We start from the raw sequence: 13,592 nt of genomic DNA, 5'->3' as shown, positions 1-13,592 counted from the left end.
TACACTAAACGCAGGTCGCGGGTTGAACCTCGCAGTCGGCCCGCGGGCCGCGCTTACTTATCCTGAAACGCTCAAGCTGCCCCAAACACACCCTAAGAATTGTGTGATATGCATGTAAATTCAATTTAAAATTTTTATCAACTTAAATTAGCTCACTTAATAGGCATTAAGATTTATATACATACAACTTAACTCCTGTTTATTTACATATCCAACACCAAAATTTTTATTTTTACACACACGGGGAGTATTATCTATGCATAAAATTGGTGAATTTTTATTTTTATAGTCTCTTTTGAAAAGTTAAATTGATAGTTTTTTTTGTGAAACTAAAGATTTGGGTGGTATAAATGTAAGAAAAAAAAATTCTGCAAATGTACAGGAATTGGGTGGTCGGTATGTAAATCTATACATTTGCGTTTCTGCAGAGGTTCAACATGGCCGTTGCAACCTGCGAGAGTTGCCATCGACGAGCTCACGCGACGAAATCCTTAGACGAGAGAGAAGTACTGATGCACAGAACACTGACTGCCGATCCCACTGTTGTTCACTGATTTAGAGCATAATCCTTCATGCCGACTATCTTTTTTATCTCTACCATTCCGCGAGCGATAGCCGCCATGAGGAGACATCTTTGCGATCATGTTAAATCCATTCTATTCTTCTCCTTCCTCACGCTTCTAGCCTCCACTTCTCTCGCTTACAGGCCGGGCGAGATCGTTCCGATGAGTAAGGCGGGCCAATACCACGGAGTGAGAATCCAAAATCAAGAACATTCTATACCTTGTTGTTTTTTTTTATTGTCGTACCTTTATCATATTGCATATCTCTGCTACTTATAATTGCAGTCAAGAACGGTATGGCAAGATTTGATTGGACGCCACTGTCCAATCTTTGCGGTTAATCGCGAGGTAGTGTGCCTCCGGTTTCTTGATTAGGGTTTTCGTTGTTCGTGTTGATTCTCTAATCATCTTTACCCAACAACAGGTTTTGATGCCGATTGCAAAGCCCACTGGCTTCACGGGTGCTGATCCGTATAAAATGTGAGATTTATCTTCGTGTCTTCTAAATTTCGTTGATAGTTTTTTGTGGTCCGAATGCTCATTTGCATTGAATGATTGAATCTTTTTATAGAATGAGTCCCTTACGAAACATAAAAAAAAAAAATCAAAATAACCATGAATAAAGTAGCAGTAACCATGAGTCAAAGTGACTGACAGTCCAGGATAATCCTTGAAATTTAGAATCAATGTTCTTTTTAGAGTTTCATTTTTTATTTTTTTGAGACAAGCTTGTTGGCTTCAGTATAGATTGTTCTACGATGGTAGGCATAGGATATCCTATTATTGTAGATTCTGCATAATTTTTTAGGTTTTTTTTTCTTCATATGTCAGAGATCAAAATAAAACTATATTGGTGTTTTCAACATTTTGGACCTCTTAATCCTTATTATAAAAAAATAAGGTCCATCTTTTTGATCCATAGTTCATCATGTATACTTGTTTGAGTTGCATATTGAGCAATTTTTTGGCCATCCTCATTCTAGTGTAATTTCTAGCAATGTTTGCTTTGCTTCAACAAGAACTTAGAATGGGTGGTACATTACTATCGTTTATGAGCTTCAACTAGAGCTTAATATTTATTAATTTATATCATGTAAAGGTTCAGATAGCTACATATAAATCCTAACTTTTATAAAATGCCATGTGTGGTACAGCATAATATCATTTATGAGCTTTTGTTGTGAAATTCAGTTGCTCTAAATTGGAAATGATGTTGCAGATCATTTCAAGTTGGAAATGAGAAATTTTATATTCCATGGCTTTTGGTTTTGAATCGAAAGAGTACTGAAGTTCCAATGATTGATGTACATTTGGTAAGTGTGAGAGTATCCTTGTTAATATATGATTATTTCCGTATGAGTTAACATAATGCTCTTTTTTTCTTTTTTTCTTCGGAAGCTTGTTTTTAGCTGGGAATTTAGGGCACAGAATATTTGATGCATTGGATTAGAATTAATGTTTGTATCATGTAAGGGATAACATCATTGCTTAATGTTTATGTTACAGAGGTATAGCGGGAGTGATTTGCATGGCGTGATGGCTAAAGTTTTGGACATGCCTCACCATTGTAAGTATAACATAGAACCTTTTTCTCACACGTTTTGTTATTTACATGTGTGCCATATCAATCTGTTTCTATTATTCCTTTTTTGTTGTGGGGAGCTTTTTGTGAGATGTTCATATGTTTGGCCATTTGTTAGGTTATGTGCTATAATTATAAGTTAATAAATGACTAAGTTACAATGGCTTCAAAGTGGGGGAGGACCATTAGAGAAAGGAGATGGGAGAGAATTAGGGGGAATGCAATGTTTTAATTTTTATATATTCACTTAATAATCCAAATAACATGCGTGTAATCCTTATTTGTAAAAATGTGGTTATAAGATAAATTGGTGAGTCTTTGTGTGTTTTTTGTGAGGGTGCTTGTGTCACCTATTTATTTTATTGGGTTGGGGATTCACTCTTCCCAACTAAATACTACCCAAAGCAATATGAGATCACACAAGCTTACTACAAGTTTAGGATAAACTGTCATGTCAATCAACTAATAAATTAGAATATGGTCACTATAGATGACTAAGTTTAGATGTGTTAGAGGTTTACACAGCTGGTTTTAATATAGAAATCAAATTGGAAGATTGTAATCATAATGACATAATGTGGTTATTGGTCTTCATACAAACTCTTTCGTTGGCTAATTCCTTCCCTTTATTTTCTTTCTTGTTTTGAATATGTGTGCTGCCTTTACTAGCTGGTTGCAGCCAATGCCTTCAAGAGTAGGTTGGCTTGCGCTGTCTTGCATGCCTTGTGACCATAATTGTCTAAAAGCAAGCAAAATATTTAAAGCTCCTTGAATTTCTCTTATTGAATGATTGATCATTGCATGTGTTTATGATTTAATTACTAGTTTGTTGTTGGACTATTATGTGTGGATTCCTTTCAACAATTTCCTCTTTGGTTTGTGATCAATGACTTTACTTAAAAATATCCTATTAATTAACTTAATTTTAAGTAACAAATGAATAAATTTAACGATAATTTTTATGAATTTGTGCAACTAGAATAAGGATGATCTAAAAGCTTAAGGACATAAGCTGCTGAATGAGAACGCATGTCACGTGAACTTAGTGGCATATTTTACCGATTGCTCATATCACTATTTTAGGTTCCGTCATTGCGTATACTTTTTGTTCATGGTTATGGGATAAAATATTCTAGCCAATGGCTTCAAGAGTGGGTTGGTCTGTGCTGTCTTATGTGCCTTGTGACCATAATTGTCTAAAAGCAAGCAAAATATTTAAAGCTCCTTGAATTTCTTCTATTGAATGATTGATCATTGCATGTGTTTATGATTTAATTGCTAGTTTGCTATTGGACTCTATTACGTGTGGATTCCATTCAACAATTTCTTCTTTGGTTTGTGTTCAATGAGTTTTACTTTTAAATATCCTATTAATTAACTTAATTTTAAGTAAAAAATGAATTAATTTAACGATAATTTTTATGAATTTGTGCAATTAGAATACCAATGATCTAAAAGTTTAAGGACACGTGATGCTGAGTGAGAATGCATGTCACATGAACTTAGTGGTATATAAACCGATTGCTCATATCACTGTTTTAGGTTCTGTCATTGCATATACTTTTTGCTCATGGTTGTGGGATAAAATTAGGCTTCGATAAGCTGTTAATTTGTGCCAAAGTTATTCAAGCTTGATCCCACTTAAAGGATTATAAATTAGTTCACATAAATATGTTGTTATTGGATAAAATTAGGCTTCAATTAGCTGTTAATTTGTGCCAAATTTATTCAAGCTTGATCCTAGTCAAAGGATTCTAAATTAGTTCACATATTTATGTTGGTTGATATCTTTCTAAATTAGTTCACATATTTATGTTGGTTGATATATTCAGCCATGCAAATAATAGAATAGTTTTTTTTTTTTTTGCATTAGTGTACTTGTAAAAGTATATGTATTTTTCTAAGAATTCCAATCAATTGTTCGCCTTATAAGCGTACACCATTAATGGCAGGCATTTTTAATTTGGCGTCTAGCTTAAAATCAGTGGATGTCTTAGTAGTGGTTGGCATTCCTCATCTATGATGGTTCTCTTCTTGTTTTTTTCATCAATGTCTTTAGGACTTTGAGGGTCGTTGCCACAACTTATGCAGCAATTTTATTTTATATTTTTTGGTTTTTTGGGATATTTATTTTTGCAGTTGAGCCATTTAGTACAGCATGCTCTTCAATTTTTGCAAATTTAGCATCAATTTTACTTATTGTATTGCTATCTCTTTGCAAGTGAATAGTTCTACCCTTGTGGCTAATCGGTCATTAATAGTTTTTTTTTTCTTATATCACTCATTTTTAGTTTTAGTCCATGAGTCCTGTTTGGATTTCATAATGATCCAACATCTCTTTAGGTAGGCTTGGTTTCCAAATCCTTGCAAGTGGATTGGAGGGAGTCTTTGGCTGTATATTGTGTAGGAGTGTGCACCTACTTACACTATAGGGTCAAGGGATTCACTCTTCCCTACCTAAAACCAGCTAAACGAATGTCTCTAAGTTTTTTAAAAATCTTAGGACAAACTGCCACGTGGATCTTCTAACAAAGTGGAATTGGTCCACTATGAATGATTATGTATGCCATGAGGACTTAGCATACAAGGAGAATTGATGTAATCTAGAAGACAAATTGATAGTATGTCACCATAATAACATAATGACAATATTTGTCTTTCAAGGAATCATTTCCGTGATTTTTTTCTCTTTTTTGTCATTGCTTCTCTTCACTTTCCCTCTTTGTTTGCTTGTTTTAAAATTTTTGGAATCTTATGAATATTATTAATAGTAGAAAGAATCATTAGACATCAAATATGTTTTTTTGGAAGACTGAAATGTTCCTGTGGATAACACTACCTGAATTTTTTTCTTTTGTATGAGCAATATCTAAATGTGAATAAGATTGAGATATCTTATTTGGCAATTTGAAATTTGAATCTTTTGTTGCTTGGACCCTTTCCATTGATTATTTTGTTGTTAATATTTGTTTAATTTCATTTAGGAACACTTTGGATTATTGTAGAAACTTTGGAAAGTTTCTAAGAGATTCTAAATTACTTTGAATACTCAGAAGTTTAATAAATTGATGACATTCTTTCCTATTGGATCACCATCATGATAGCGATTTTCATAAGTCAACCTATCACAGGTATTTAATTTTGGAACTAGTGGAAGTGACACAAATGTGAACTTACAGAATTTTTATATGTTTCTGAAATTTGGAGTTTGGAAGATTGGTATATTATATAATTTTTCATAATGATGAGGTGGCTTTGGATTGTGATGGACTAGTTGATCATATAACAGCTATCTTGATGGCATTGATGTTTTTCATGAGTTCCTCAATCATCTCATGAATATCGATAAGAATCAAACACATTAATATTGATTGTTTTGAAACTGATTCTCAAATGCAGATATACTTGAGGAAATGTGTTAATAAATTCATAATTTTGATTCCAAAATGAACAGTCAATATTTTTTTGCTCTATAGGCAGTTTTATATGTTTTTGATGTATTGCCCATTCCTGATTTATGCACTTACAAAAGTAAATTTTCTTGGCTTTATAACATGGTGGTGTAGATTGATAATGGTAACAAATGGATTTGTGTGGGTGAAGTTTAGATGCAAATATCATTAGAAATTTTGGCTTTCATATACAAAGGATGGTTTAATTTGATTTCAATCTTATGATAAACCAATGATGATGAATTTTATATTGGTATTCTTTTTTGATCTTTTTTAGTTGGATTACATGAGGGATCGGCTTTAAGCCCATATCTTTTTGCTTTAGTTATGGATGCTCTTACTGGAAATTTACAGGATGATGTACCTTGGTGTTTGCTTTTCGTCGATGATATCCTTCTTGTGGATAAGACAAGAAAAAAAGCCCAGGAAATTCTTGACTTATGGAGGTCTACATTGGAATCTAAAGGCCTTCGTTGCCTTCGTTTGAGTAGAACTACAACTACAACTGAATACATGTAATGTAATTTTAGTAGTAGTAGCTCTAATGACTGAGTTGTAACTATAGGTGACCAAATTATTAAAAGGTGTGAATGCTTTAGATATCTTGAGTTAGAGTGATGGTGATATAGGTGGCTATGTTGTTAGTAGAATTCAAGTTGGTTGGTTGAAGTGGAGGAATGTTTCGGATGTTGAAGTGGAGGAATGTTTCGGGCCTATTGTGTGATAGAAAAGTACTGCTTAGACTGAAAGGAAAAATTTATAAGATAGTGGTGAAACTTGCAATGCTCTATGGTGCTAAATCTTGGCCTTTAAAAGAGAAGCATAAAACAAAGTTCAGTGTTGTCGAGATGAGAATGCTTAGCTGGATGAGTGGCGTTACACTTACAAACAAAATGCAAAATGAATATATCCGTGATAGGGTTGGTGTAGCTCCAGTGGTGGACAAAATTAGAGAGAGTCGTTTTAGATGGTTTGGTCACATTAAACGTCGACCATATGATGATCCGGTTAGGACACTAGATATTTTAGATTCGATTTATATTAAGAAAAACAAAGGCAGACTTAGAAAGACTTGGGCATATTGTATAAAAATGATCTTAATTTATTAGAATTAAATGAAAATATGACACTCAATAGGAAATATGACACTCAATAGGATACTCAATAGGATGCAATGGAGAAAAGGATTCATTTAGCCGACCCCACTTAGTGGCATAAAGGCTTTTTGTTGTTGTTGTATTCTTTTTTGACTATTGATTGCTTTTGAGTTATTACATATTGAGGAAGTTAAGAGAGGATGCCTTTGATCGAAGAAACATGGATTAGGGATTAATTGCCATGGTATTATTGTAGCACATGTTTGAGTAATGTAAGGGCACTATAGCACATTGTTAGGCACTGTACAACCTGTGAGGAGAAAGAATTTTGTGAGATAGAGATACTGAGAGGAATAGAGAACTTGGCAGTTTTGAGCTGTTATAAAAATGGGGAGGAAAAAGAGAGGGAATTTTTCTATTCCATTTTGAGCGAAGAAACAAGGGATTAGGAATTAATTGCCATGGTATTATTGTAGCACATGTTTGAGTAATGTAAGGCCACTATAGCACATTGTTAGGTACTGTAACAACCTGTGAGGAGAGAATTTTGTGAGATAGAGATACCGAGAGGAATAGAGAACCTGGCAGTTTTGAGCTGTTATAAAAATGGGGAGGAAAAAGAGAGGGAATTTTTCAATTCTATTCATTTAATCAATAATTTAGATAACATTCATTTAACTGCTACTTATAAATACAGAGTTATTAACCAGATGAATTCAAATTAGATTTAAAAGTTAAATCTACAAAAATCCTTAAATTTTATTATCCTGTTCAAAATAAAGATAATCCAAATATTAAATAATAATAAATTAAAATTTGATTTTAAAATACTAAAACATACTAGAACATTGTAAATATAATCTTCTTATGTTGTACAAGTAGCCTAGCATATCATTCTTTCAATACTATCTCATGAATACAATGTATTTTTGCATGCAAAATACTTATTAGATTATGGTTTATGCATTATTAGATTAATTAGTGCTTTGTTACATTTTTTTTTGTTCATTTGCAGCTCTTCCACTATCATTACTGGACTAGTTTGTTCTTTTCTTTTAATATGACGTGGGAAAAAAATTCCTCTCTTAATGCTTCTTTTTGATCAATAAAATTTATAAAAATCTTGGATATTGCACTTTTTTCACTAAACCTTATAAATGTTATCTACAAAAGCTTTCAATCACTTATATTTTGAATGAATGTTATTAATCTGGCATGCTTGCACAAAAAAAACTGAAATTTACACACATGTTTATCATGTAATTCTATCTTTTTTTGTTCTAAACTCTAGCATTGTTTTTAAAATATGATAACCTTATTAGTACGCTGCATATATGACCTTTTCTATTATTTGTTGCTCAAACTTGTTGATTGGCCAGAGAAGTGCTTTAGATTAATAAAAATAGATGAATTTCCTTGAAGGGAAGTTTAATTTACATACTACACAATACACAATTCTCATATGTTTACATATCTAACACCCAAAGTTTGATATTTACATTTATCACACTTTCGTAATGTGTATCTCACTTTGAAAAGATAGTGATGGTGGTTTCTGTTGTGGTATATATAGAACGATCAACGAAGAAAGCGAAAAATTGAAACGAGAAAATTCGCAAAGATGAAACACGGTGGAACACACAAATTTATGTGGTTCAACAAACAGTCTGCGTCCACGGAGTTGCAGAGGAGCTTGTTACTTTGAGGATTTACACCGTCGATCACGTCTACTTCAAGAAGGATTTCTTTCTCTACCCCTTTCTCTCTTCTCCTTCTCTCTGTCTCTTTACCTACCTGAGAGCAACGTGAGAAACCAAGGAGAAGCCACAGAGAGCAGCTCTAGCGATTCTTCCTTCTTACTGCCGCAAGCCAACACCGAAGAACCAAAGGAGCAAAAGCCGTGCGATTGCCTTCCCGTATCTCTTCTTCATGTGAGCAGAACCGCCAAAGTAGTCCAAGGGAGCCTCTGCCTTGCTATGTGATGCCTTCCCCTCGTTCGAACAACACACGCACAACCATCTGCCTGTTCGTGACAGTAATAAAGAGGGAGAAACATTGCTTTGCTTCGTGGGCAGAGGGAGTGGGAGAAGTAGGCGGGAATAGTTATTTACCTTTTTTTTTTGTAACAGGGCTCCACATTCAACAAATCTCCCACTTGGAGACTGATACACAGGCGGCATCATTCTTTCTCCTCAAACTGATATCCACCACCTCTGCAACTCAAAACCCCGTCTTCAAGCTAGAAGACCAATTGAAGTTGAGCACAACCTCAGTTTCTCAAGAATAACACTTTTAGTCGATATATCAACGTCAACATAGTCTTGTAACTCCAAACGCTTTCCTGGGTTACTCATGTATCTGCTTATAACTCTCACTACATGGGTAATATCCCGCCTCTGTTGAAAGTCTTTTACAACAAATCTAGTCCTGTACCTCTTAATGCCATTATACTCAAGTCTTCATCCGTTACACTCATTTGTTGTGTAATGTCTTCTTCTATAGTGGAAAGTATGCTTCCGTAGCAGGGAATCCATTCTTCATGATTAGCTCTCACTTGCTCGAATTTTTATCTTGCAAGATTTCTTCAAAACTCTGTGGTTTTCCACCTTCGTCAGCAGAATGTAGTTCAAAGTTAGAGAGTGATGCTGTGGAGAACGTCTAGTCCTTTTTGACCTGCGAACTACAGCTGTAGGAGTGGAAAGCTGATTGTGGAATAATAGGAATGAGTGCCTCGGACCCACTCTCCTCGTCACTTGCATCTCTGTCTTGCACTGTGACCTCTGGTAGATCATCAAACATTACCAACTCAGGTTCTTGCTGTGTTGTTTTAGAAACTGTACTGGACTTGTCCTTATACATAACCTTCTCTTTGAAAATCACGTTCCTGCTCCTTATGATCTTCTGATCCTGATCATCTCAGAAACGATAATCAAATGTCCCGTCTCCATAGCCAATGAAATAACATTTCTTTGACTTAGACTCGAGCTTTCTACGAACATCAAGATTAATAAGAATATAGGGAAGAAAATCAAAAGTCTTAAGATGAGAAAATTTGACCTTTTTCCTACTACAGACCTCCTCATGCAATTTACAGTCTAATGAAACAGATGTCTCTCTGTGGATCAAGTAAACTGCAGTGTTGTCTGCTTCTGCCCAGAAAGTAGGTGGTAGCGTGCAATCTAATGCTTCTAGTCCGCTCATTACACCGCCATTATCATACCTCAGACATTTCAGTTTTAAGTCTGTCTCTGTCTCAATCACGGCTTTCCAAGTCTTGAACATATTAAATACATCAAATTTATGCTTCAAGAAATAAACTCATAACTTTCTACTGTAATCATCGATGAATGTGACATATTAACGCGAGCCTCTAAGAGATGTCACTGGAGAAGGTCCCCACATATCTGTGTATACTAAATTCAGTTTTTCTGCCTTTCGCGTCCTAACACTTTTCAAGAAACTGACATTCTTCTATTTTTCCATAATACAACTCTCACATATGTTGAGATCAACTGACTTCAGTTCTGACAGCTTGCCTCTGGACTAAAGTTCTTTCATACCCTTTTGACTCATGTGGTCAAGTCTGCAATGTCACAACTCTGTTGTGTTCTCTGCAACGGTAGTATCAACACTGTTAATTAAACCATTAGTCATATATAACGTATTTGTTTTCTTACCCTGAGCTAGTACCAAAACTCTTTTATTAACCTTCCAAGTGCTATCTTATAACACAACTGAATGTCCACACTCATCAAGTTTTCCAACAAAAATGAGGTTCTTATTCAGTCTAGGAATGTGTTTAACCTTATGCAGAGTCCACTTGTTCTTGTTAGGAAGTACAATATCAATGTCTCTTATTCTTACCACGTTCAGAGCTTTTCCATATGCTAGAAATACTTTCCCAAAGTCACCTTTGACATAATTTTGCATCAATTTTTGATGAAAAATTGTATGGGAAGAATCCCTTAAATCCAGTATTCAATCATCAACAGAGCTATAAACTGTCAGCAGCAGTGCATTCTGTGTTTCTTCAGTTACCACATTTGCGCTGCCATTTTGTCTTCTTAGGATTTCTGCAGTTTCTCTTTATATGACCAGTTTGTCATAATTCCAGCAAGTTGCTTTCTGACCAGACATTAACTTGCTCCTGCCTCTGTGCTTTGATTTTGATCGTCCTCTATTTGAATTCTTGTCCAGTGTTCTTCCTCGAGAATCAACATTCAGTGTTGAACTCGAAACTGAGAATTCTGCAGTCTTTCCTGCGCACTTCCTCAACCAAAATCAAATCCCAAATATCATCATATTTCAATTTGGATTTTCCTGCAGAATTACTAACATTCATACTCATAGCTTCCCAGCTATTTGACAATGAAACCAACAAGATCAGTGCACATATGACGTATTTTATCATCAAATTCAATTTTCACTGACGATAATTGATTTATGATAGTTTTAAAATCATTCAGGTGTTGTACAACAGATGTACCATCCGCCATGTTCAAATTGAATAACTTTTTCATCAGATATACATTGTTATTCGTTGATGACTTTTCATACATATCTGACTCGGGTGTCATGAGATTTGTAGTCGTTCTTTCCTTGATGACGTTGTGTGAAATGGACCTCAACAGAGTTAATTGAATAACCCCCAAAACTTGTCGATCCAACAAATTTTATTCAGCCTCATTTATTCTTTCCGGTATTTTCCCCAATAACGGAAGATGAAGTTTCTTACCATAGAAGTAGTTATCTATTTGCATCTTCCAATAACCAAAATCTGTGTCATCAAAGTTCTCGATCTCTGAAACCTTCATCTCATCTCCTGACATCGTCTTTTCTCATATCTGAATCAAAGCTTTGATATCAATTGTTGTGGTATATAGAACGATCAACGAAGAAAGCAAAAAATTGAAACGAGAAAATTTACAAAACAGAAACACATCAGAACATACAGATTTACGTGGTTCGTCAGATTAACTACGTCCACAGAGTTGCAGAGGATTTTATTACTTTGAAAATTTACATCGTCAATCACGTCGACTTCAAGAAAGACTTTTCTCTCTACCTCCTTCTCTCTCTCTCTCTCTTTACCTACCCTAGAGCAACGTGAGAAGCCAAGGAGAAGCCACAAAGAGCAGCACTAGCGATTCTTTCTTTTTACTATCGTAAGCCAACACCGAAGAACCAAAGGAGCAGAAGCCGTGCAATCTTCTTCCCGTATCTCTTCTTCAAGTGAGCAGAACCGTCGAAGAAGTGATTCAAGGGAGCCTCTGTCTTGCTATGTGATGCCTTTCTCTCGTTCCAACAACACACGCACAACCATTTGCCTGTTCATGACAGTAATAAGGAGGGCGAAGCATCGCTTCGCTTCACGGGCAGAGGAGGGATCAGGAGAAGTAGGCGGGAATAGTTATTTACTTTTTTTGATGTTAAAGATTTGAATAGCATGCATATAAATATGCAAATACGTTAAAGATTTGAGAAGCATGCATATAAATATGATTATCAATAGTTATTTACTTTTTTTGATGTTAAAGATTTGAGTAGCATGCATATAAATATGATTATTTTGGTGTCATATATGTAAATACGTAAGAATTTATGTTTCTCTAACAAGAGAATTTCACACATTCAGATACGCCCCATGTGATCATACCTTACAGAACTCTTATAGAGATATAGGTTCTGGAATGTAAGGTGCTAAAATTTTTATTATGGTTTATGATGAACCGAGCTTAAGGTGTGATCACATTCATCGTATTTTATTTTCTTTTATAGAATATGTGGCATCATGATCATCTTTATTTGGCTTTGCTGACTATATGTTGAGGTTTTATATATCTTCATCTTTTAGTCATGTTATTGATTGTTGTACGAGTTGTTGACATTTTTCTAAATCCTTTTCAAAAAATTCTTTCTATTTTATTTTAACTATGTGGTTTTTTATTTAATTCTTTGATTTTATTATTCATTTTATGTTTTCCACTATTTTTTTTTTTTTTTTTATGACTTTCATGTTGGGTTTTCTTGCTTTATGTATTTATTTATTTTCGCAAATATGTTTAAATATGTTGCAAATTATGATACGTTCGCAGCATTAATAATGCAACAGTAGCAGATGCCCAGGTACGCTTTTACAGTTTATCTACAACATTTTAATTTACTGTAGTTTACCTTTCAAGTATCTTTTAGTTACCTGTAATTTGATTATTCTGTATGCAAAACCAAATACTGACATCAAAACTGTGAAACATAAACTACAATTTTCAAACACTTAAACCCTGGAGCCATCGCGACGACAAGAGCTTGAAACCAACTTTGTGGGCAGCAGGACGAGGAGTTTAGAGCGAGCAACAAGATCTTCTTCAACATTATCTCTTCCTAGTATAATAATAACACATAGGACTTCGAGGTAGCTCGTCTAGCGTGGTATAAATCCTCACACTCCTTTTTTTAGGCTCTTGTACAACCATTTTTCGAAGTCCTAACTCGCTTTAGGTTCTGAGGTTGTTGTATGGTACGACGTAAACTCTCCTTTCTCTGCGGGCTATTTGCATAATCAGGTATTATGCAAGTGTAAGTCTCAAATAATAAAATTGGCAGGATTGAACATTCAAATAACATTATCTCTAAAAATGCAGCCACACAGTAGGATAGTTTGGGAAGTCACTGGGGATTCTCCTCAGATCAGTGACATCCCTACCTCCTCCTTCCTTTGGACTCCTAAAAATAAGTGTTCCGCATTGAGCCATTTCCACTTGGTTTTCCTCATCCTACCTTGAAAACCTAAACCTTGAATTCTTGAAGACTAGAACCATTGATCATTATCGAGAGTTTTCTCAAGTGACTCCCGTCATTTGGGATATAATTAACTATAGGGGCTTGCCTCTATAGGGAA

At 34.8% G+C, this 13,592-nt stretch overlaps 1 protein-coding gene across 2 annotated transcripts in view; it reads left to right on the top strand.

Moving 5' to 3' along the window:
* The first annotated feature begins 395 nt into the window (after positions 1–395).
* Positions 396–13,592, top strand: part of LOC110028162 — a 37,153-nt gene continuing 23,956 nt past the window's right edge. For both annotated transcript variants that reach the window (XM_020729904.1, XM_020729903.1), the window contains exons 1-5: positions 396–752; positions 849–911; positions 988–1,043; positions 1,783–1,876; positions 2,070–2,130. In XM_020729904.1, the coding sequence (XP_020585563.1) occupies positions 573–752; positions 849–911; positions 988–1,043; positions 1,783–1,876; positions 2,070–2,130 (454 nt within the window). In that variant the 5' untranslated portion in view covers positions 396–572. The remainder of the gene's footprint in view (positions 753–848; positions 912–987; positions 1,044–1,782; positions 1,877–2,069; positions 2,131–13,592) is intronic.

This window comes from Phalaenopsis equestris, unplaced genomic scaffold (assembly GCF_001263595.1).
Source record: "Phalaenopsis equestris unplaced genomic scaffold, ASM126359v1 Scaffold000496, whole genome shotgun sequence".
Taxonomy (NCBI): Eukaryota; Viridiplantae; Streptophyta; class Magnoliopsida; order Asparagales; family Orchidaceae; genus Phalaenopsis; species Phalaenopsis equestris.
This window is presented reverse-complemented; position numbering and strand designations above follow the sequence as displayed.